The sequence below is a fragment of the Haemaphysalis longicornis genome, unplaced genomic scaffold, assembly GCF_048455015.1.
Source record: "Haemaphysalis longicornis isolate Haplotype H1 unplaced genomic scaffold, Haemaphysalis longicornis Haplotype H1 scaffold_12, whole genome shotgun sequence".
Classification (NCBI taxonomy): Eukaryota; Metazoa; Arthropoda; class Arachnida; order Ixodida; family Ixodidae; genus Haemaphysalis; species Haemaphysalis longicornis.
The window spans coordinates 45460640-45487026 of NW_027526225.1; the positions used below are offsets into that span (position 1 = coordinate 45460640).

Here is a 26387-nt window from a genome sequence, read left to right on the forward strand (position 1 = left end):
GATTCCGAGGTGCACTCGCTCCTGGATCGGTTAGTCTTTAAAGGGAAGAGAAAGAGAAAGGGCTCTTTAATGTGAACTGGTGAGGTCAGCCGTGATAAGGACAAGGCTTGCTATGCCAGATGGACGGTGACTAAAATGATGAGTGCTGAATGTTGGACACTAGAGGTACGACAGGAAGAAGACAAACAAGAAACGTTAAAAACGGGAGACAAGGGAATGCTGTCAGCAGAGTGCGTACATAAAAATACAGTTCAACAGAAAATCGTAATGTATACGCTGGTTAAAAATGCAAAGTAAGCGGCGCAAAAAATAACAACACCAACCGAAGAAAAATAAATAGATGAACACCAGAGCGCGAAAGTGCATATATCGTGCGACACTTGCGCTCTCTATGATCTACATAGATTTGTCTAGTTCAGAGTTTCGTAGGAACTAGAGCAGAATTTTTGTACCCAAGGTACTGGCAGCACTATTGGCCCAGGTTACACAAAAATGACATGGCAAAGTTCGCGCATGCCTCCATGACGTACACGAGACAGGGAGCTCACCGCAGTTATTCGCACAACAGCGAGTCGAGGCCAGATGCACAATAAGTGATATACAGTCATGCACGGAGCAATTCGGGCACAGGGGGGGAGTCATCCCAACCTATTTTAAACTTGAAACATCGAGAAACGCTACATTCAGGTGCTGTCGGGGCAACACTCCTTCACACCGCTTGTTGAGGCAGTGCGGAAAGCGGAAGTCACAGTGTTTAAAGGGAAGAAATTTATTTTGTTTCAGGGGTGGTTTATCGACATCCCAGTATCATCAATTTAGCGGAGTTCCTCAGGGATACGTTCTTTCTCCTGTTATTTTTAACATACTCCTCAGTAATATCCCACTGCAGAACGGTATATCTACTTATGTGTATGCCGATGATAGTGCTTTCTTTCTCGTCGGATAACGAAATCCACGAGATTTAACAGTGACTGCAGAAGTATGTGGTTGTCCTCAGAGTTACACAATATTGTCCTGGATAATTGGGTCAGCCCGTTGCAGCTATCGGTAACTGTCAGAAATTGTGCCAATATTGTATTTCCCTGCAAAATTGTGCCTAAAACACCGGTTGTAACCGATTCCTCAGGCCACAGAAATTAAATATGTGGTTCTAATTTATGTCGACCCCCTCACATGGCGTCCTCATATTTCGCACATTACTGCCGAAGGTGAAAAAGATGTTGCGGTGCTGCGTACACTATGTAATCATAAATTCAGTATGGGTAGAGGCGCCCTACCAATGATTTCGCAACAAAACTCCATCCCCTATTTCTGATTGAGAGATCGGCTTTGCGTTTGTGTTTAGGGATGTAGCTTACTCTGATTTGTACTTCTAGGCGCGATTCCCTTCCCTTTTGAATCGATTTAAATTGCTAACTGTATTAACGATTGTAAAACTGTTCGAATCTCCATTTTACGGGTCTCAACCCATTTTCCTCGAGAGGCCTGACCTTTTTCGAGGACTTACGTAACCTCGGTTTGAGCGTCCTCAATTCGATTGTGTACAGGCATGGCTGCAGCCTCTTTATGCAGATCTTTTTCTACTCCGCCCTATCATGATAGCTTGTCGCCTGTCGAAATATTCCTGGATAACATTTTTCCTCCGCCTGCAAAATTATTGCCTCCCCGATTACTCAACATTTCACTTGAAGATCATTTGTCTACTCTACATACCCCTGCCGTCATTGCCACAGATGCCTCGCAAAGTGATGAGAAGGCTGGTGTACGAATATATTCTCAGTCTCTAGATTTATCTTTCTCAATCAGGCTGCCAGACTACACCCTGACTTCTCAGGCGGACATATTTGCGATAACTTTGGCCCTTAATAAATCACAGTACAAATTTGAGGGCGTGGTTATTCTATCAGATTCTGTCTCCGTGTGCACCGCTTCAACAAATGATAAAGATTTTTCGATTTCATTCCGTTCATTCGTTTCTTGCTAGCTTCGCGAGGTCCGGTTCGTGTGGGTTTCTGTCCACGCAGGGATAATCTTGAATGAACTGGCACACCAATTCCTGTCGTCGTGAATTGTCCTGATGACAGTTAAGACAGAAGTCTGTTAAGGGCGAGGTTCACGCGCCTTCAAATTTTTCAAATTAATCGCCAGGATGCCCTTCGTTCAGGCTTCGACTATATTCACATCTCTCACTTACGGAAGCCTAAATTCTGCGAATCTCGTAAATTCGAGGTGGCAATCACAAAATTTCGATGCAGAACTCCCCCTTTACATTTTTATCTACGGAAATTTTGTCAGGCTTTACCTCCTCAATGACCTTTCTGCAAGGTTCCGGAAACCAGAAAACACTTTTTTTAATTGCCGCAGCTTTTCCTTGATGCGACGCACGCAACTTGAATACGCGTTTAATCGCCTTAATTTCACATTATCTTCTACTGTTGTTCTTTCCTTGGGTTCTTCAGTCCTAGGTGTTTGCCGCAGAGGTCTTGCGCTCGCCTTTCACTCCTTTGCCGCGGCGGCAGGCCGGCTATCCTGCAGTACAGTTATTTCTTCATTCATTATTTTTTCCGGACAATTTCTGTTTTATCCTAAGATGTCTTTTTGTTGAATGAATCTTTTCCACTCACTTTGTTTTCTTTTTATCTCTCTAAAATAAACCGGGTCACAACCTGATCATTACGGGCAGCTTCTTGGCCAATCGCCTGCGTGGATATGCGCCATAATTCAAGGATCCAACCAACCAACTAGAAAAAACACTCATTCGGAGCCACTCGCGTCAGGAGGCCATGAAATGAAGGCAAAGGGATAGAGTCAAGTGTGATGTGGCAGTGAAGAAGTAAAGTACAGCAAGGCTTTCGCCTATAAAGCACTCAAGCACACTACAGTAACTTTAAGAATTTGTTACTAGCAAAACGGGATTCCGGGGGGCTTTTTTGCCAATCCCCTGAGTGGGTATGTGCCATGATTCAAGGGTTCAACCAAACAGCCAGAAAAAAAGCCCTCGTTCGAAGCTATTCGCGCCTGGAGACCAAGTAAATTAAATTTAAGACTTTCTTACGAGCGAAACGGAATACGATAGAGTCATTCGTTAGCGCTTGGGCCATCTTAACGTTCAAATTATCATTGCACTTATAGTAGCACTACGTGGCGTGAATTACCCCAACAGAGTAGCATAGAGAACCATGTTAACATCCTGAAAGAAAAACTGTTTTTGCCTTCGTCCTAAAGCCCTGCGTAACACTGTACATGCCAATTCGTACTGTGCATTTAAATGGCGTGTACAGTTAAACCTGGATTTAACGAGCCTCTGTAACGAATTCCTCGGTGTACGAAGTTTTCCATTTCCCCATTTCCACTTCCTTTGAAGCCCATGTGCTTGTGACCTCTATGCAACGAAGGAGTTGCGACGGTTAACCTCGACGTAACGAATTCTTTACAGTTATGTGCCACTTTTTGCACTTTTTCTAAAAAATGAGATTCCGAAATGCACGAATTTAGCGAATTTTGCCCGCGTCGCAATCTGCCGCGCGTTTACACCTGTGAGTGTAGTGTCGGTTAGGCGATTGGCCTGCGCCTCGGCGTGTAGTCGCGCGCCTCAACTGATATATGGGGTGTCGGTTCTTCGGTGATGGGTTCTTCTGCCAGAAAAAAAAACGTTTTGTCTTTTCAAGTCAAACTCGATAATCGAGAGGCCGTCCCCGCCAGCGAGACAGAACAACGCCACCACCCGGTACAGTGCCCCAGCTAACATCCCCTCAAACAGAAAACAAGCGAGGACTATGAACCAACACGGCCAAACGTTTTCTCGCCTGAAGAGCATTTCTAACATCCCCTCAACAATTTTGAGTGCAGAAAAGAGCATCAATTTCGCGAAAAGGCGCCCTTTCAGTATAAGTTTGGTTCTACAAACGCGTTAAAATTAAGGCACCGAAAAGTATTAAAAAGCAGAACTGATGCTTAGGTTACGTTTGCGAATACGGGGGCCGGGTAGCAGCAGCAGCCGCAGACCGCACAGTTTTTCAGTATAAAGTACCTCCGAGTTACGCATCACTGATGTCTAGCATATTGGTTTCGTTTCGGCTTCACATGCGAGCTTTAACTCCAAACCTGCATATAACAAAAACGTGGATGTAACGAAAAAATGCTCATTTTTGCATTTTTGTGAACTTCATTATATCCCGGTTTGACTATACTGTATTCATGTTTACTCTTTTGTATCTATAATACATGCCATCGGACGTAATGTTCTTGTGCAATGAATACTTTTAGCGAATGTCTTTGCACTACGCGCATAGCACAATCGACAACACCCTGGCACAACGACGTCTTCACGCACTGGTCAAAGCAAATCAACATTTCCTTGACCCAATGGCGCTGCAATGTTCTTGGCCAACGGACATACTAAAACAAACTGACTCGCATGACGACTTCATACCAATAGACGCTTTTCTGCTCGAAGGAACCTCCGACGTCCAAGGTTTAGGTTGGCATGTTTTCCGCTAGGGAAGAGATCACTGGGCGGATAGCATTATGTCCCTGATGGGGTAACAACGAGGGGCACCAAGACTACATCATATTTTACAATATTATATATGAAGGCAGGTTTAGCTGTAGAGTCCTAGACGGCTGGGCGATCTTGCCCTACGTTGACGACATCGCTCATTTCTAGGTATGGCACCGGGGTCATGGCAGAATAGGGAAAAAATGTGGTTGATCCTTCTTTCACAGGAATCAGTAAAACACGAAAGTTAAATGTGCCTTCACAGGAGCAATTAAATGTTCATTGTGCATCGCTTTGAACTTGCATACCGCTATATATATTTCGCCGGTACGGCACCGTTATACACATCAACGTTAGACACCGGATTACATGTGCCGGTGCATTGCGTAAATCTGATTGAAACCACAGGCGCTCGCAAACTGTACGAACGAAACCGAACGGGTTGTTAGCGAATCGTTTGGTGAAGCCACAGTACGCTACAGCGAAACGAGCTTGATTTCCGGTGGGCAGCTGTCTTGTGGGTGTGCTTGGCGAGCGACGTCATGCGGGCGGGTTGCTTAGGAAAAGGTGTGACCACATTTGTAATGCTCCGTGGCGTGTACGCCAGTCGCTTGCGTTGCGACGAGCTCAGCATGTAGAACGCGACGGCGGCGTTCCTCAAGCTGAGCGGCGTTCCACATAGGCGGCGGTCGGTTAAACACAGCAGCTTTTACAGTGCGCCTACCGAGACGCCAACTATCGGCACTCATTAGCGCCATGACGCACTACTTAGTTTCACCTCTCCTAGACGGCAGCACCATTTGAATGGACAAGTTAGAGGGAAGGACATAAGGCGCGTTCGTACAGGTACCCGGCCATGAATTCATGCCCGGTGATGTCATTTCTGTGGCGGATATGACGTCGGTGATATTTGTGCACATCGGCATCAAACACTTTCGTGATAACAAATTTGGCGGTAATGAGTCGATGACAATTTTTTGTAAAAAAAACAAAAGATGCCTTGGGATTTTCGAACACTTACACATCGAGTCAGCAGCACACCCAGGAATTCCATTGTTACGGCAAGAGAGAGACATCAGGGTCCAGAGTCATGGCTGGCCGTAACGGGGTTCTAAGCTTTAATAACAGTGCTATTTACAAGGTGATGATGATGGGGATGTTGCTAACACATACCCCATGGTGGATTCAACATACTCCTGCCGCCGCACTATGCGTCTGCCACAACCCGTTACAGGCATAAATCGCGCAGCGAGGACAATCTCACTGGCAGTTCGGAACTTCTTTTCTGCTGGCACTGCGTCTCGATAAGGTTGAAGCGTTGGAAGTTCTTCCACCTGTAGATTATACAGAAAGTCCTTGTCGGAACAATGCTAGCAAAGCTAATACCATAGCCTGTCCGAAGATTTGAGCTGAAGCTCGGGATCCCCAGCCCTGCCAATTTTCGGTGCAGAAGTCTGGTCTGTCTTCGCACCTTTTTCGCTTCTCGAGTCACAGCGCACTTTGCAGCCAGGCCTGTAGGTTCGCAGAGTAGCAGAAAGTTCGTGGGTGTGGTGGCTCGGCAACTGCAAGCAACGAGTGCTTTTGGGGTGCATAGGCAGGGGTGGCTCTGATGAAGACTCGCCTCCCCAAAAGGTAACCGAATACTGCCGGCTCAAAAGGATTCTCAGTTCTTTTACTGCTGCCCGCAAGATTATGATTGCATGGGCAATAAGTCCGCCGTCATAACCTTTTGTTGCACTTTTTCAAGTCGGTACCAATCACATGACATTCGCTGAACTGGTACCTTTCTCTTCAATCGGTGCTTCCACTTTCACTGCATCTTGAGGAGGGCCGAGCGTCGTAATGGTGGCACGAAGGAGAGAGGATCTGTTTTGGTATTCACATGACGAGACTGCAGGTTTTCGTGCATTCGACGCCCATAATTCACGTCTCCAGGAGATGGAAATGCCGCCTCCTGCGATTTGCTCTCAATCTTGAACCCTCTTTTGCGGAAGCTGGTCTTCAGGGGTAGGCGCTTACTGTAGGGCGGTTTACCGGTTTCCGCGTCTGTGTTTTGCTCTTGGGCAATGTTTTCCACGCTCCAACGGTGTTGGCAACGTTCGACTGCAGGGACATTCTAGGCTGACGACGCTTTCTCTGAAACGAACCATGCCCGCAATTAGCAATGCCATCAGGGGCAGGCCTTATGCGGGCCGCGGTCTCTGGGCATACGCTATCAAGCAGACTTACGTGTAACGCCTGAGCTTAGGGCTTGTTGTTGCCCGCATTCGTCGGTAGGGTTCCAAGAAGCTACGGCAAGGCCTCATGAAGTCTGCAACGCCTTTCATGAAGTCTGCAACGAAGATGTACTCCATCGTATATGATAGCTGCTCAATACGTGCTTCTTCGGGATCTCGCGATATATTCAGCACGACAGGGCCGCTGGAGTTTCCCGAAGATTCTTCGTCGGTGGCAAGTTCTTGCTGTCTCTTGTAGCAGGCTTGTGATGCGTCGGCTCGTATAGAAGTGCCCTTACGGTGCACGTACAAATTACGCCCGAAACCCTTGTCCGTGAAGAGCCAGGACAAAAGCCAAGTTTGGCGATTCGGACTTTCAGCGTCATTCGTTTGACCTCGGGCAGCACTATTTTCTTTCAAAACATTTGTAATGAGTACGGGGTGCTTTTGCCCAGTAAAACCTTTTGGGTATGCTCTATTAGGCATGCTCTACTTCCTCCTCCTGTTCATCATGGACTATGTCTATTATGTCTTAACCCCATTTTGTTATTTTTATCCGTTTACGTTCGATATTTTCAAGGCTCATTTCGAGTTTGCAGACGGCGGGTAACGGAGTAGTGAATCGGTCAATATCGGTAAGAGTAGCTATGAATTCTTGACTGGCGTTGTTTTGCAAGGAACGCAGAGCGCCCAGCTCACCACTTCGGGGTTCGGTTAACGTTAGGGGTAGTGGTCGACTGGACGACACGGGGCGTGTCTGCTTCGGTGTGAGTTGCAATCAATCTTTGTTGTCATTCGTGGGGATGTCAACGCACGGTGCCGGGCGAGTTAGTCCGGTTAGCTCTGTGACCCTCGAGAAAGATGATAGATGCGCTGGAGTCGACGTCGGTGTCCTCGAGGGGTTCACTCGTAGCTGTTGTATCATGGCCAGCCCTGGAGCCAGCTGTTTCAGGGTGCCTCGGCGGCGAACGATTTTTGGGCTCACTAGACTGCAGCCACTGGAATCCCTGCTGCTCTCCCGGTCGGTTCCTGGGTTTTTTTCCCAGATTTCGGCACCAAATGTTAATGCAGAAGAGAAAAAGCACGGCTCGGGCTCATGGCTGACCGGAACGGGGTTCTGAGATTTGAAAACAATCCTATTGACAGCATGATGATGATGAGGATGTTGTTAGTACATACCCCACAGAGGAATTCATCATCTATCACACGTTGCATTCAGTAAACCTGCACAATGGGTGCCTTTGAATAGAAAGCTAGTGCATGGTTAAATTGTGCCTGGCTGGGAAATCCCGGTGGTAGATTTTTTTTTTCATATATTGAGTTACATTTTCATCTTCTCAAGGAAAAGTTTGGCAAGCTTCGCACCAATTCCACAGCATTTGTGTCAGGCTAGTATACCACGCGCTGGAAGATTTAAATTCGTGATATCGTGGGAGGCGCCCACAGTGACTTGAAAAACGTGATAGACACGTCCACGGAGACACGAGCTGCAGCAGCAATCCGTGCAGTGCATCGGTACAGTGTCATTACCCTAAAAAACAACGTAATTTTCAAGTGTTTAGCGTTAAATAATGCGTTCATAAAGGTCATTTCACGACCGCATGGCGAGAACTGCTACACGTGTATTTGCTACGCTCAGCAGTTGATTATTCAACACAGGTGTTTTAAATTTGTTGCAGGCTTTTTGTGTTCGTGGGTGGCGTGCGTTTTGCAAGAATAGTGGGATAAGGTGTACCTTTATAGCGCCGAAGGGAACTTTGTGTTTTTACCTTAACCGAGAAGTGAACGTAGTATACCTTCATTTGATCTAAATAACTAATAACCATCCACTTTTACATTTTTGTAACAGGTACTTCTCCATTCAGGTAAGCCAAACTCATTATTATCATCATCAAGACACAACTTTAGATAGATGAGTGGCCCCACATGATTGTCTGACACAAGTCAAATTCTTCGTGCCACTTTCTTCGTTTAAAAGAATTCGCGTGGTTGCTTTATTGAGCGTGAGCTACACGCCTTATTTCGCGTCCTTGGTTCAAGCCTTGTGCTTTGTGCGCAAAGTTACATACAATAAAGAGTATGTTAGTTTGCCTAGACACTCATCTAGATTTACAAATAGTTCTTCAACAGTAATTTACTGTTTAGTTTGCAATAAAGAAAGTCTTTTGAACACAATGTAACTCCATGCTTAATTGTCTTCCACCGCACAGTGAGACCAAAGCAATTCAATCAGAAATATTTTGCCCCTTTACTAACCCGCATATTATCATCATCAGGGCAGGCTAAGACACAAACACCAGAAACAAAGTAGGATAGAAGAAATGTGCAGCATGTGAGGATTAATATGCCAAAAGTGCAAGCACGTATGAAGTAACAAGCGGTGTCGAATGCTCTTCTTCTGTTGTTGCTGCATTTTCGCTGTAGCAACGCTAGATCAGTACAAACCAATTTAAAATCCGCATAGTGTATAAATTTAAAAAAAAATATCCACTGAACAGACCGTCAATCGGTAAATCATGACAAACAGTTGCCCGCGTACGTTGGCAGTCACCCATTTAACCACATCAAGCAGTGTGTTATGGGTAGATCTGCGATCAGGTAGAGGTCTGTGTAAATTCCAAAGGGAAGAATTCAAAGCCCCCAATGTTGCAACTAAAGTACAAATTTATGCGGAAGCATCGATCCTACTTTGGCACTGAGGTCAGAGGAGAGATTTCCACCTCGGCTAGGGACTGTATTCTATCGATGACGTCTCAACTTAGCGCTCACACATACCTCGGTATCGCCTTGGCCTAACCTCGAACCCGTATTTCGACAACTGCGGTTCACAGGAAGCAGTGGAGCATATTTTACTTGAGTGCCCTACATACAGTCAAGCAAGAAACGACCTCGCACAGAAGATCGAGTGCCTCAACCACAGTTTTCTAACCCTGCAAAACTCTTTGGGCAGTGCAAGTAAACGTGCGCGACGTTTAGAATACACTGCCAGGAATGCCTGCGCCAAATATTACACGTGCACGTCAAGTGGGGAGCGCGCAAATCGCTGTGAAAGAAGCGGAAAGACCAACCGCGCGCTCTTCAATTCTCCTCATTATGCACCCCTGGCATGGCCTAAATGACGTCATTTGGGCCATGGCTGTCCTATTGGGTGTCGCTGGTCAACTTCGCGGCTTGTTTCTCGCATTTCCTGCAACGATCCGCCGTCGTCGGCGCTGTGTACCAACCTCTCCTACGCCTGAACCTGTACGCCCAGCTTCGGCGTTTCTTTTATGTTTTGAGTGCGCGGGGAGCCTTTGACTGACGAACGTAATACTTAATTTCAACGAGACCGTTCGACAACAAACGTTTATTGCTTCAATAACGCCCTACCAGCCTAAGCGCGCGCTTGCGAGCAGGCAGCCATGCCTGTTTTTTTGTGGCACCAGACCGGAAATACCCCCCTTCACTTTCAGGAGAAAGGGAGAAAACTTCCTGGCTTGTGATATATCGAAGGCTGCCGAAGAGAACGCCGCGAGCCGCCCCCACCCCCCTCGCCCCTATCCTGGAGAAAGCGCGCAGCTTTCATGGCGTTGTCCCGGGGTCGAGTTGAGAGGGAACAATTATGCCCGATTTCTCATGGCGCGTAGTTCAAGTGATAGCGAACAGATTTTCATAATGCTTCAATGATGTTCATAATGCTTTCATAATGCTTGAATTTCTGGGACAATAGACTTCACCCCAAAATACATTCTGAGTAGTCGATGGTAAGTGTTGCAAGGTCCCTTTAAAAGCACTTCTTGGACCATGGCCACCTTCCTCGCCTCAGCGTAAAGTGCTAACCGCATTATTCCAATACCTCAAAGACATTGGTGTCGCTGAGATGATATGGGACCACAACATTCTTGCACTGGGCAACCGTCTAAAGTCTTTTCACGTGTCGCACTGACGGTCCCCGACACACTCTCTACCTCCAGTTTTTTTTTCACTTCTTTTATTTTCTTCCTCTCTCCCTTCCGCCTTACTTCTCGTTGCCACTTTAATTCCCTCCTTCCCACGCCGCAGAGTAGCATGTAGGCGTTAAAATGCACGGCACCTCTCTGCTTTCCTCTAATAAAGAGCTCTCTCTCTCTCTCTCTCTCTCTCTCTTTCTCTCTCTCTCTCTCTCTCTCTCTCTCTCTCTCTCTCTCTCTCTCTCTCTCCGTTCAACTCATAGGTTTTTGCTACGACATCATGCGCAAGTAAAGCTGCACCTCCTAAAGACCATAAAGGAGAACTACAAGTTTGATTCTTCGAAACAGACACCTTTTCCAATAACAAGGCGCTCAGTTTTAAATTAAACCTATTACACTAAAGCTAGTTAACAAAAATTGGTCGTGTATCTGTTCGCTCCGCTGCAAATGCCGTCGCAAGACCGTAGTCTTCCGGCGCCCGCCCACGTGAGTTCCATTCCTCGCCCTCCCACCACCACCACCGTTCGTCTCCCCGCTCCCTCTTCTCATAACTGATGGAATGGAAGTTGTTTCAATTAAATTTAATTTCCCGCGTTCGCACCGCTCGAAAGCCATCTGCAGGGACCTTTTTTTCCCCATTGTTCTTGGAACAGCTAACGAATTAACATGCACAACTATCTACCCTGTCTTTGACCCACGTTTTAACAGCATTTTTAAGTTGCTTCCGGAAAACCCAATCCGGCGCCTGTTAATTTAAAAAACCTGGCTATTGTCAGCCATGGACTTACGTTTCACCCTAAATGCACCTGATGTTTTCTTTTACCCGAACGTTGTTGATGTGTACATCAAGTGCCACGAGTATTAGTAGTTTGTAACAGTCATGCCCATTATACTGCTTGCACAACCACTCTTACTTTTTGGCCGGGCGGCTGAAGCGAGTGACAGCCGTCCGACAGGCAAACAGGCCAGCCTTTTCGCTTTTGGGAAGCCCAAGATAGGCTACCGTCCAAAAAGCAAAAAAATATATATACAAAGTGGTGATACATTTGCCGATTTCTGGAAGGTGACCTGTCGCAAGAAATAGCTCGTCATTTTGGTAGCGGTGTACAATATCTACTGGCAGTGAGCATGATTGCTCGGGTGTAGTGTTCCGTTCAGATCGGTTTATTCAAACCTCTTTAACAACTGCATGGGCTGTACTAGCTTAAACAAATCCTTGGTAGTATTTCTAGCTGTAAGAGAAAAAATTTGCCTCAGTTTTGTATCTTATGGCCAAATACTCTGCTTTGAAGAGCGATTATAGTGGACAGAGTTATAAATTACAAGTTCTTTAGAATAGAAACGCCGTGTATGGTTTCTGCATGGGACATTTGGTTCCACGGGTACAATTTTGGACGATGTAGTCATGTGCGTCCCAATTACGCGAAAAATCAAATAAAAGTTGGCTACTCAGAAACCGACTCTATCACCACAGCCGGAGGCCAAGACGCCGATCTTGATAATCTCCTCCTTCATTCATTACGAATGGAATACGCAAGAGAAAAACAACAACTCGTGGACTACGACTTTGGAGAGAGAAAGGGATATCCACGACCACCGAACCGGTAAGTACACGATGCGTTCTGCGCTGGAGGGGGGATTCTAGCTTTTCAACAAGTCAAGTACTTACAACCCGAGCTTCACATTTTATACTGCTTGCCTACAGTTCTCCAAACAAAGTTCCAGCTATAAGCAGCTCATTACTCAATTGAGTTTACTGTTCATCACTGCTGATTATATTCATTGCGATTTTTTACTTCATCACTGAAGTACTAAGTCACAACCAAAGCTTGTTGGCTGGCTGGCTCCACAAGGCCTAAAATTTTTAGCAGCTGGCTGGTCCGCTGCCTGCTTCACCAAGGGCCATAATTTTGGCAGTAGTTGAGGAGCCTATATTTTGGCACTACACCTCAGTAGAAGTGACCCGGCCTAATATGTCTATCAGAAAATTCCTGATTATCTCGCAGGCACTTTCAATTATTCGAAAACGGCTGACGTTTGCACCTGCTGAAAATATTCCGGCAGTCATATAGTGGTGTGATCCTCAGCTACCCGTAGTTCGGAGAATCAGGATTTCATGGTAACTTCCGTGTTTCAACAAATTCTTCAACATACCTAAAGCAAGTTGAGATGCAGAATTGATTCTTGGTTGCAAGTGGCACTCACAAAAACGTTGAAAATTTAATTTAAAAAATTTGACGCAATGAATACCTAAAAGCGGGGTTCCATATCTTCAGATTTTTGCAAATTCCTGCGAACCTCTCACAAGCCATTGAGATTGCGATTTGGCCAATTTGCGATCGTCGCCGGTCAGAGCCCACACGAAATCCTTCGTATTTTTCGTTGCAAATTCGCTAGGTCCCAACGCTTGTCAACTAACACAAGGGCATTTTGCACATTTATTCCTTCCTCAGATCTCCCAGAGTCCATAAATTCAAGTGTTTATGTGTGACGCAGCGCAGCGACTTACCCAGGCACTCTCCTAAAGCAACACCTTATGATCTTCTAACAAATGTTAGGTTCTGTAAAGCACAATCTGCGCAATACCCGTCTCCAATTCAGACCACTCAGTTTTATCTCTCGTCAGAAACAAGCTTGAATATTCATCTTGACGGAACCAGCGCAAAAAAAAAATTGGACGAGGCAAGAAACACAAAATTATGTACAGAATAGGAAAAACAATCGGAATGCCATGTAAGGCTGACTTCCGAAATACCAGAGAATTCATATTACTTGAATTCACACGTTCTGCAACTTGAAAAGTCGTCTTTTTTAGTTTACAGCGTTACACAAGGTTGTCTGGCACAATCTTTGAGCATTTCAAAATGCGAAGGCTTTCAAGACTACTCGGGTAACTTTGTCGAGGGTTTTAACACAATAGGCGTATGTGATAGAAACAACAGTGTTACAACCACAGGAGGCGCAATGTTACACCATATTGGAAAGTGAACAATTTTGTAACGAATGATAGTGTTTGTATACGCATATATTTACACACTGCCCGTTTGCTTAATATCACAAAAGATGCATGACAACGGGATCTGATAGACAATCCTATGGCACTGGTAATACTGTTATATCGATGTGTCTTCAGAGATGGATGTCAGCAAGGTGAGAAATTGGGCTAGTAGGTTTTGCATGTTCGTTGACTGCGCTTGAGGTTGAGTTAGTGAAGAGGGCCATTCCTTATGCGTGCTTGACGAAAGCGCTTAAACGGTCTTGTGCACACAGGTGAGAGCAAAGCTTTAAACTCCTGGTGGGACGTCTACAAGCAAGCGGCTACCCAAACAGTACACTAGTCCCAGTTTCCGAATAAATTTTGGACAGCACCCACCGCGGTGGCTCAGTGGCTAAGGCGTTGCTCTGCTGAGCACGAGGTCGCGGGTTCGATTCCCGGCCGCGGCGGCTGCTTTTCTGATGGAGGCGAAAAGCAAAAACGCCCGTGTGTACGAGATTTCGGCGCACGATAAAGATCCCCAGGTGGTCGAAATTAATCCGGCGCCCTCCACTACGGCGCGCCTCATCGCCTGCGTTGCGTCGGCGCGTTAAACCGTATACAATCTATCAATCAAATTTTCGACAGCAGGAAAGGAAAGAAACAGCCGGTCCCCAGGAGCCATGACAAGAAACACGTTGTTGTCCCGTACATACACAAGGCCTCACATAAATTAAAGATAGACACGCGCCATGATCTTAATGTAGTGTTTTTCACCGCAGGGAAACCTAAAGGAATGTGCCAAAAAGGAAACGCTCTGCTGTAAGCCACCAAGAATGGCTGCACAGCACGGCATGAAATTACGTTTGTTGAGTGTGAAGTAGGGGCCGTGAGAAGTATCCCTCTGGACTGCGGCAAAGCATACGTGGGCCAGACAGGAAGTTGCCTGAATGAGAGGCTTAAAGAGCAGCGGTACGCATGTCAGCAAACGGCCCCCTCAAGCAATTTGGCGACCCACTGTAAATCTTTGTTTGAGGAAACTTCTTCCGTTCTGGCACAATCACACATTAGGGCCAGATGCGAAATCTGAAGACTTTCACATATCGACACAGCAGACCGAATGCTTGAGCGCCTGCTCAATCGTGCTCGCCCCTTTTGACACACAATCCATATAGAGCAACTTGTAGCAAGATAGCTAGGAAATCAAAAGCGTCAGGCACAGATCACGCTGCAACTCACATCTATGAACAAAGATAAACAGCCATTCACCAGATGACGACATTTAGCGCATGTGTGCATCAATAAATGTGTCTCTCACTCCACACACTTTCCGATTGCACCTTGCAACCCTTTCTACGTGTTTTGATGTCTAAATAAATATTGCTGTTTTAATAAATCAGTTGCTAGTTTGTGCTCGTGCTGTCCACGTCGCCCGTTTGCCTTCTTTAAAAAGTGTGCCTCTGGTAAACTCAAGCGCAGTCGACGAACATTCAGAGAAGGAGCAGAATGCGTTGCCGCCGCGACACCTCCCGCATGAAGATACGGTGGAGCTGAAGCTATATCAGTGCATGTTGCGTAAGAAGTGAACGTGACGGCATCTAAGTATAACAGGTTCAACGCAGCCGCTCCGAACTGTGACTCTTAGGAATCTGGGTAGCGTATCTCCGAGCAGCATGCTGAAGTATTTCACGCCCACAGATGAAGAAACTGGCGAAGAGAAACGCTAACACGATGCATCAGTATCAAAGCCATTGATAAGTATCGCCAGGCTTTCACCTACTAAGAACGCCAGCCGGCAATTCGTGCCCCAAGGAATTTCGTTCGCATGACGTCAGATTGACATCACCTTCCTCATCTTATCGCAAGCGTCTCGTGCTCATCGGTGCTTGTGGAAAACGTAACATTGCACCTGTTCAAATAATCATTCGAGGCAACGACAACTTTGTAATTTTTCAGTATTTCGCTTGGGTTTGAGGCGCAAACCTTACACGCATCATTGGGAAAATACCTTAAATCACCCCTACATAAACAGGAACGAAGCGAACCAAGATAGGTGATCCGCCTATAGGGCATAACTAAGCATCATTGGGAAACTACCTTGAATCACCCCTACATAAACAGGAAAGAAGCGAACCAAGAAATGTCATCCGCCTGTAGGACATTACTAATGTTCAGCAAAGAAACGATTGATTAGCGATTGATAATAATGATTGTTAAAGTGATATTGGGGTGAATTGGGGTATATTAGGGAAAACTTAAGTGAATAAAATAAATTAAAATAACTAATTATTGCCAATATTGACTTATAATGTGCGAATTAAGGTGGATTGTTGTGATTTGGAATGAAGTTATGCTCATTAAGATTAAAAAAGGCGGATTCAGGTGCGGTTCAGTTAAATTAACGTGGCGTTAGGGTAGACTATGATGGAATAATATGAACTGAGGTGGGTTTTTTTAAGGGGGGAGTTTATGTCATAAAAAACAGTACAAATATATTGATATACAGACGAGGATCCCAGAGTCAACAGACTGTAAGGGTACCCTCGATTATGAATGCACAAACAAATTCGTAAAAGCAGCAAATGGACGTGAGAGCTCATCATATAATTAAAGCAGTATAAAAGACAAGTGAAGTTCATCTATAATGTACAGACACTCAAAAAGTAAGCCTGAAATAAATACCAAAAGTTATACAAACAATTTGAAGATAACCCGAAGGAAAGAAAAGCATAAGAAAACATAAGATATTCCTCTTATCCAGGAAGTAACGTAGACTCAGATGTATGAAGGTGGATTAACGGGGAATGAGGTGGAGTAGACATGGTAAAATATCGTAGGCGTTGTGTAGACGGGTGCTCAAGTTTGTGAAAGGCACCCGTCGCAATAGTACGCCAGGCTTTCACTTTCAAAGCACATAAGGAGACCTAAGTGTCCCGAGAAATTTCTAGCACAGCCCACCTCGCATTGCGTGAACGCGCGCAGGAAGGCGTACGAGAGCATTTAAAAAAAAAGAAAATCTTTATTTTAAACGAAACGTTTCACGTGTGATTCTTTGTGCAGCCCACCAGTGAGACTGCACCGAGGACAACTCACCTACTCGCAGACGACGGTGGACGTAACTACGTCAGTGGTGGCCTTCGAGCAGTCGTACGAGAACCATCAGAAAAGAAATGAACTGAAAGTCAGGCTATCACGCACTATGCAGCGTTCGAGCACCGTGCTGAGCCAAGTTATCCGAGGTGTCAGGAGCCAACTAAAAGGAGAAGTGTCCGTGAACATTCCGGGCACTGAATTATCTACCAAGGGGGCTACTGGAATCACCGCTGTCATCGACGTTCGAAACAGAACGTCGCAGACGGTTACGCATACTGAAACGTTTAAGGTTGAGCAGACGGTCACAGTGCCCGCTGGAATGGCGACTTATGTCCGCTGGGTTATCGCGGAGCGGATGATGGTATGCATGCTTTCTATCTGCGACTTTGAAGGTTTAGCTTTGATGAAATGAATATTGTGTACTTCGAAAACAGTTGTTCGGTGTTACACAATGCGTTACAATATGCAATGTAATGTTACATTAGTATTGCATATCATTTGGACAGTTGCCTTATTTTAAGGGCACTCAAGCGAACTTCTGAATCTTTTTTCATGGATACATTGTGTAGTATAATCCATGCAATCATGAGCTTCAGAATTGAGCAGAACTCAAGAACACAAGTTTAGTGATCCGAATAGCACAAAACACGTTACTCTTAGCTGCTTGGACACGTGCGGCTGCAGTGATATCAGAATGTATTGTAGCGTCTTCTGAGGCAACGTCCACAGCCAAAAGTTGCGGGGTACGTTTATAGCTTTCTGTGAATGTGAAGGCGAAAGTCTATAGTTGGACCTTCTGTCGTATTGCTGTGTAACTTTCTGGTGAACTTTGCAACCGCATCTGTCAACACTTCACGAGCCCCCTGGACAGTATCTTTCAAACATTGTCCCGCTCGCTCACCATCGCCGAAAGTCTTCTGATGGTCTGCTGAAGATCTTTCTGTTCTACTTCCCGACTGCGCCCGTCGTCTCCCTACGCTCGCTTTTGCAACCGCCAGGACCATCCTGTTTGCCCCCCTCGGTGCCTTCATTTCACAAGCGGCCTACCTTTCATTACAACGGCTGCCTCCCTTTCCCGCCGCGCACTGCGTAGAACTTTCTTATAGCCCTCTTCTCTCGCACTGCTTTTCTATTGCAAACCCCGGCCCGCACCGATTCAACTATTTTGGACCACCTGTATTCGTTACCTAACAACGCGCACAGTTCAAAACAAAGATTTAAGGCTTTTTGCCTCGAGCGTCTTCGTAATGACGTGCCACTACTCCAGCATTGGATTGACTTCGAAAGCTAATAATGAAGGCTTTAGTCTTTCGCGTGTCAGTTGGGTCAGTTCCCTGGCTGTCGTAGTGAAGCAGCAAAAAACCGTCATGACGTTATGGGCTCTTTTTTTTTTCTTTGTTGCGCAAACGCCAGGTGGTACTGCCTCAGTTAAAGCACACATGTTCTGAAAGAAGCCCTGACGATTCTACTGAGAGAAATTTATTAATATTTTTGGCTCAAATGCGTAACATGTACTCGGAATGCATGATGGTGAGCAAATTTCTACAAGTATATTGAGTCTTTATCATATAGTTAGCCGTAGCATATTTGTGCGCAGTTACTGCTCCTAGCGGTGCTTTGTGAGCACACCCTTCCACGTCGGTCTTTCACCACAAAACTAAAAGTCAAATTGAAACTGCGACCAACGTTTGTTGTACCCTGTAAACAAAAAACTTGGCTGGTGATTATGATACCCCCTAATGCGATATTTGGGCGCAGCCGCAGTGAGCTGAGGCAGCACTCACTCGTGTCTCTCGACGGCAGCGATGGTGAGCTTCTGCGTCGGCGGCGCGAAGGGCTCATAGTCACGCGTTTTTTTTTTTTTTTTTTTCACGTGAGGCTGCGCGTGAGCTGACGTGCTCAACATCGGCTCCGCAGTTAGTGACAAATTAACAGTTCGAATTCGTGTGAAGAGCTAATCTGTTATTCCCAGCGTGTTCGGGATGACGCAAGGCATCGACTGACACCAATATCGACTAAGGCAAGTGCTTTTTCGTCGATTTGTGGAACTTTGAAGCCATCGAACGGCGCTAGGCCTAGGCGTGGTCGCCGAGGTTCGGCCCTGCGCCGCGCCGGTCGGGGTTGGCTCAACCTTCGAAGATGACAAGTTTAGACGCAGAAATGGAGCCGCCCATTCCGTCTACTAGCAATTTTGGCAAGATGAGTGTGCAAGTGAAGGGCGAAGACATTTCGGCGGAGGCAATGAACGAGGCAGGATGGAAAGTTGCCGGTGACCGACTCGCCCGTAGCCAGCAACGAGAGACCGCTTCGATAACAGACAAGAACGCTACCGCGGCTAGGAAAGCGGCAAATATTACAAGAAAAACAAGGTCATCAGCAATCAAAGCGGCGAGAATGCCAGCGTTACCCAGGGATAATATCAAAATCGTCATGAAGCCGAGAGGCGGAATCAACGTGGCCAAGTTAGGCCTGGTCGAAGTGACCACGGCCGTTCACGCGGCGGCGGGAACCGCCAAGGAAGCCGAATACAAAGACACCCTGTGCGTAAACGCGCAGCAGAATATCATCGTGATCTGCACAGCACAGGAAGAAAGAGCCAGCCGCTACAGCCAAGTCAAAGAGATCGCAGTGAGAGGGCAGAAGTACGAGGTGTGGGCCTACAGAACCGCCCCACACGACACGACCAAGGGAAAGGAATCCCGACAACCGAAACTCCCGAGGGCATCGATGAAAGGGTGGTCAACCGACGCAACCCGCTGGCGCTGGGAACCAAAAGAATAGGAGAGACGACGACGGTCATCGTCGTCTTCAAGGGAACGAAGGTGCCAAACTACGTGAGGTACGGATCGGCGCTGCTACGATGCTCTTTGTACTGCAAGAAGGTCGACGTGTACTACCAATGCGGTCGAGTAGGCCACCGAAAAGACGTGTGCCCAAACCCGAGCGAAAAACGGTTTCCGGGATGTGACAAGCTTGCCCCGGGGGAAGAACACCCGTGCAAGCCGAAATGCAAGCTATGCGGCGGGGAACACGTGACGGGCGACAGGTCCTGCAAGGCGCGCTTCAAAACGCCCTACGTGATCAGGAAAAGACAATAGGAGCGGCGCCTCGCGTCCGCAGAAGAGGAGCGGCTGCCGTTGGAGCTACATATCCCGGAACTGAACCCCGCAAGAAAGGCGAGGTCCCCATCCAGGGGGCCCTCGGAATCGAGAGGCAGATCACCCTCCAGCGGCGGCATTCTACGGAGGCAAAGTCGGAGTCCCAGCGTCACGCGAAAGGGAAGGTTACCGTCGAAGGAGCGCGTGTGCTGGGCAGACAAGGCCAAGGGTACAAGGAGGACCGGCGAAAAAAAGCCCAAGAAGCAGCAACAAAAGCAGAGCAAAGAGAACGAAGCCATGGAGACCCTTCGAGAAGAGAACAGGGAACTGCGTAGAATGCTGGAAGAGATGAAAAAGACCATACAGAGCATGACGGAAACCAAGAACCTGGTTGCTACCCCGAGCCCCCGGTCGTGGCGACGGCGGAACCCCCGCCGAAAGCGCAGCCGATGGATATAAAGAGCGACGTCCCGGAACCCAGAGAGCCGGCCATAAAGAAGAGAACGACGGAAAAGCGCACCACCCAGGAGATTAGTAGCATCGACGCCGGCATGGAAGAAAGAATGAGCGGCATCGAGGCACGCATGGACGACGGATTGAACAAGCTGGAAGCGAAAATGGAGCGGATGTTCGAGACGATAAAGGCGGCCATCGCAGAGAAGAGCAGGCTGGACCACGGGCGGTTCGTAAAAATAGAGGGGGCCGTCCAACACTTACAGAGCCACATGCAAGCAGTTATCCAATATCAGGATCCGCGCAGCGCACCGCAGGGAGGCATCGCTAGAACGGAACAAGCATGGACCCAGAACCAACAGTGATCATCTGGCAGTGGAACTGCCGCGGCCTGGAAAGGAAGTGGGCGGTACTACTGCAGCACGTCGAAAACAGCAAGAAGAAACCGGACATGATATTACTGCAGGAAACACTGGCGACGCATCGGCCACATCACGGCTACAGAGCGATCTGGTCCGACGAGAAAGACAGCAGGGGACTGTGCATCATGACCAAAAAGGAGCACACTATGCTGGAAATTCAACTAAAAAATGTCGCAGTCGACCACGTACTGGCCGAGGTGGTAATTGGCAAGAAGAGGAAGGAGAGCGTCTACGTCCTCAACGTGTATAGCAACCCGAGCAAGCGCAAACAACGCTTCAGGGCACTCCTGCACAGGGCGAGCTCGGAGGCAAACGGCTCCAAGCTGCTGGTCTGTGGCGACTTCAACGCCGCTGACCAGTCCTGGGGGTACGCCAAGAGCAGCGCCAAGGGCAGGAACCTGGCGCAAGACGCGATCGACAGCGGATACGTCCTCGTCACGGACCCCGCCAACCCGACGAGAACGGGAAACTCGGTATCCAGGGATACTACTCCCGACCTCACTTTCGTCAAGAACGTTGCCGCGGAAGACGTCGTGCGGAGAAACACCGGGACGTACTTGGGCAGTGACCACATGATCGTGGAAACTACGATTCGAATGAAGGGGGCCCAAGCGGCACAGACGCGAAAACACACGTGGATCGATTGGGAAGCGTTCAAGAAGCAGAGAAATGAAAGTGCGGAGAGAGATCAACAGATAGAAGACATCGGGGCCTGGATGGAAAGAATCACCGGTGACGTCAAGACAGCCACGAGCGAGATCTAAACGGATAACCAGGTAGACGGCATGGACAGCAGACTGGCCCATCTTATCGAAGCTAAGAAGTCCATACAGGAGAGGTGGACGAAGCAAAGGCTAAATAGGAGGTTGCGAAAGAAGGTCGCTGAACTTAACCGCAAGATAGAGGAGCACTGCAGCACGCTCCGCAGCCAAAAATGGGGCGAGACATGCAACGCGGCAGACGGACAACTGCACAACGGAAAGACCTGGAATCTGTTCCGGCATCTTCTGGACGCGACCAAGACCAAGTCTCACCAGAGGGACAGGCTGGCGAAGATCATACACGCGGAAATCAAAGAGAAGGGAACGGTGGCGGTGGAAAAGAAGCTTCTGGAGAAGTACATTCTCACCACGCAGAAGGTGTTTCACGGAGGCTATCTCGGAATACCCAACGAGAAGCTAGATAGAGACATTAACGTAGAAGAAGTGCGCACTGCCCTGCAAGAACTCAACAGCAGGTCGCGCCGGGCCCGGACCGCGTACCGAACAGGGCGCTCAAGAACATTGACGACGCATCTATCGAGGCACTGACTAAATTCTTCAACAAGTGCTGGATAACGGGAGTCGTGCCGAAGGAGTGGAAGCACTCGAAGATAATCCTGATACCCAAGCCAGGCAAGCCGCCGAGCACAGACAACCTCCGGCCCATTTCGCTCACGTCATGCGTGGGCCAAGTATTGGAGCATGTATTGATGGCGCGATGGCAGGACTACCTGGAGGACAACGACCTCTATCCCGAGACCATGATTGGTTTCCGAAGACACCTGTGCACGCAGGATGCTATCTTCCAGCTGAAGCACCTAATCGTTGACAGGGACTCCCGGGACTGGAGGGCCATAATGGGTCTCGATCTGCAGGGAGCATTCGACAACGTCAACCACTCGGCGATTCTAAGTCAAGTATCGAAGCTGAACATGGGAGGGAGAACCCATGCGTACATCAGAAGCTTCCTGACGGGTCGGACGGCAGAGATCACCGCGGGTGACATTGCAACGAATGTCAAAGAGCTCGTGAGCCGAGGCACCGCGCAAGGGTCGGTGATCTCGCCGCTCCTATTCAACCTAGTTATGATCGAAGTCGCCAACAGACTCGCAGAGGTGGAGAACGTCGGTCACACTATATATGCTGACGATATCACGCTGTGGGTCGAGGGCGGCAGTGATTCTCGAGTGGAAGAGGCCCTGCAGCAAGCGGTGAGAGTAGTCGAGGACAGCCTGGACGGCACAGGCCTGAAATGCTCACCGACCAAGTCCGAGCTGTTGTTGTACAGACCCAAGGAAGGCACGCGCGCCGAGAGAAGGGAACGAGAAGAAATCGCGGTCTACACCAAAGACGTCTCAGCGATCCCCAGGGTAACAGACATCCGCGTCCTGGGCATGCTCCTCAACGAACGCGGAAACAACGGAAGACGGTGGCACGGGTCGTCGGCAAGGCGGCCAATTCCATCAGACTAATCAAGAGAGTGTCAACCAAAAAGAGGGGGCTACGCGAGGAGAACCTCACAAGACTCGTGCACTCCTTCGTAATGAGCCACATCACGTACGTGGCCGCCTTCCACAGGTGGAAGAATGGCGAGAAGAATAAGTTGGAAGGGACCATCCGAAAGGCATACAATGCGGCCACCGGGGTACCCGAGTCTACAAGCACCGGGAGACTGCTCAGCCTAGGCATCCACAACACCCTAGATGAAGTGATTGAAGCTCAGAGAACGGCGCAGCTGGAGAGTCTGGCAACAACTAAGACTGGAAGGAAAATCCTCGAAAGGCTGGGGCTTCGATACCACGAGCAACAGGGAGTCAAGATGCCGATCCCGGACGAGGTCAGGGGCATGATCCGGGTGGATGCGATCCCGCGCAACGTGCACCCCGACTACAACGAGGGCAGACGAAAAGCGAGGGCCAAGGCACTGGTGGAACTACACGCCGGAGACGCGGGTGCCCGCTACGTAGACGCAGCCGAGTACGAGAACGGAAGCGGTTTCGCCGTAACCGTGGTCGACGCCGAAGCAACGTCAGGGCGGCGGCCAGTACGAAAAGCGACAAACCAGAAGAAGCTGAGAAAGTGGCCGTAGCACTGGCCCTTAAAGACCTAGGGTGCACCACTGTTCTCAGCGACTCAAGGCAAGCGGTCAGGAACTTCGCACGAGGAAGGGTCTCCTGAGCTGCGGCGAAAATCCTGAGAGGGGCGCCAACAATCGTGGAAAAGAAGAAAATCAAGTGGTTCCCGGCACACGCAGGAGATGTGTCGGACGTCAGTGCGAACCACAACGAAACCGCACACGCCCGGGCGCGCGAACTAACAGGCCGCGCCTGGCCAAGCGGGGAACGCTCGTGGCACAGCATGAGAGACAGAATTACGGGCTACAAGGAAATAATCCAGGCTTATCGACTCGCGAGACGAACGCTCCCACCGCCCTGCAAAGGGCTGAGCAGAGAGCAAGCAGTCGTGTACAGGCAGCTCCAGACAAGAACGATCATGAGCCCGTCCCTAAGTCACAAGATGTACCCGGAGACGCACCCAGACGATACGTGCAGGGTGTGTCGTAAAGCCACCGCGAACCTCGAGCACATTGTCTGGGACTGTCTCAACTTCCCGGAAGAATCCACGACAGGAAGACTGCCACCCGCCTTTGAGGAGGCGAAGCGATCCGAAGACCAAAACCTCCAAATCCAGGCCGTCCAGCGGGTCCTCGTAGCGTTGACCAGGCAGGAGCCCGAGCGACCCGATGACGGGAAGCGAGGCTCGGGCCTGGCGGCGACGGTGAGGGCGACTTCGGCCAAGTCTGAAGTCTTAGTGTAAGGCTTTAACCGCCGGCCCAATAAAAGTTTTTCCAATACAAACAAATCATAGTCACACGCCCCTCACGTGTTTTTCGCCAAGTGTCGCACAGACGAGCGCTTTCGGGCACAGCATGCTGCCCCCTCCCCCACTGCACACTTTCAGAGAGCGCTCGCTGGCGCCACCGCAGGGAACCACCCTCTCCTCGCACTTTCGCGGCACTCTTCTCCTTTGCTTTTTTATCGTTCGCTTTTCCCATCTCCGCCCCCGTGGGCGTTCTTTACCGAAAAAACGACAATATAATAAACTTTCTTATTTCGCGTGCATACATCAGCAGTCACTTAAGGGAAAGGTAGCTTAAGACCACCAACTACCGATGATGTAAAGAGTAAACAAAAAATCATGCACCCCTTTGTTTAACGACGACGGTGGTTGAACGCGAAGCGTTCTCGTGACGTATTCTTTGGTTGTGGTCTGAGTTTCCCCACTGCTTCGACCGTCTGGTGCCCTCATTTAGAACAATAGTTACAGTCTGAATACTTTGGAGTTGTTTTGGTTATATACTTCTTGTTAAAAAGAACAGACAGACAGACAGACAGACATATAGACAGACAGACCACAAATTATTGCGTTTAGGTATCCCAAAAAAGGCTATCCTCTTTAAAAGACACATGTGCTATATATGAGAAAGTTTCTTCCCACACTTTTCAGTTACAATGACACAGCGTGAAACTTACGATCTTCTGTTTTTTTTTCTCCCAACGTAAAGGTTGTTTCGTGGGAGGCCGAAGTCCTCCTGGAAGGATACATCATGTCGTGGCTACATTGGGAAGGCAAAAGAGTGCGCCACCTCCAGAACGTCTGTGAATTCAGCGGCAAAGTTAAAGGCCTGCAGTGGGTGAACAGAACCCACTGTAAAATAACTGTAAGCGGACTGACGAAGTCAGTAGGTGGCGTTCACAGTGATGTCTTGACGGCCGACACAGACCTGTAGAAATCCCTGGATTCTACTGAATTAAATAAAATATGCCAAAAAGATTCAAACTCATTTTCTTTCGAATGATGCTGCACTTCTCATGACTCACGCGTGACTTTTGCTGCGCAAACGTGCCATGTGTATTGGGATAATTTCAATTACTGGGTGTGTTCAGATAAGGACAGCCAAAGTGGTCATGTCAAAGTGGTGCCATGACCATATTTTTGTTTGAGAAGAAACTTTAATATTGTGTAGAACACTGTACCCTCACAGCGTAAGTGGCATTATTTTAGTGAGAAACACCATAATTGTTTTAATAAAAAACTATTTAGAACGCGATCATTTAGGGCTACATTCCACATTGTTTGGTGTGGCAACTTTGGGAACTTGTAAAACAAAGCGAAAAATTCGCCAACTACCACCTTGGCCGCCGGGCTGCCCGTGCTCGAGCCCTGACTGCGCGATACGGCGAAGACCCCAGCGCCCTATATACAGATGCTACCGCCTACCCTGGGCGCGCCGGCCACGTAGCCTGCGTAGTTACTCATACTGGCCAATGCGTCACTGCCGCCACTACTACCACAAGCTCAATTGATGTCGCCGAAGAAATAGCCATTGCCCTCGCCGCCATTTCCCGCCCTGACCAAGTAACCATCCTCACCGATTCGCAGACAGTCTGCCGAAATTACCAAATTGGCCGAATTTCTTCATCAGCACTTCACATCCTCAAAAACTGATCAACGACCCCTGACATCCGCATCGTCTGGGCTCCTGGACACGCCTCCATCCCCGGCAATGAAGCGGCTCACGCCACGGCTCGCGATATGATACACCGAGCCATTGCCGACGGTGGCCAATGTTTACCCCCTCACGATCAACTCCACCCACTCAGTGGCTACACGGAGATTCTCGCGCATTACCGGCAAAATCGCCGTCGTCTCCCACCACCACACTGGCGCCTCTCCAGAGAGGACGCTACAACTTGGCGGCGGCTCTAAACGAATACCTATCCACATCTCACCCGCCTCCACCTCATCTTCCCCACCCAACCTTCCCTCTGCGCTTACTGTCCCCAGCCTGGCACCCTCTACCACATCATATGGAAGTGCCAACGAACTCCAGACTTGCCCCCCCTTTCCAACGCAACCTTCGAGCAGTGGAGGGCTTCCCT

General features: G+C 48.4%; 1 protein-coding gene across 1 annotated transcript in view; it reads left to right on the plus strand.

Annotated features, from left to right (window-relative positions):
- Positions 1–26387, plus strand: part of LOC144161937 (uncharacterized) — a 92068-nt gene that overhangs the window by 17829 nt on the left and 47852 nt on the right. Inside the window, exons 2-5 of the mRNA XM_077692494.1 lie at positions 8564–8579; positions 12118–12247; positions 16678–17071; positions 25010–25165. Of these exons, the coding sequence (XP_077548620.1) occupies positions 8564–8579; positions 12118–12247; positions 16678–17071; positions 25010–25165 (696 nt within the window). The remainder of the gene's footprint in view (positions 1–8563; positions 8580–12117; positions 12248–16677; positions 17072–25009; positions 25166–26387) is intronic.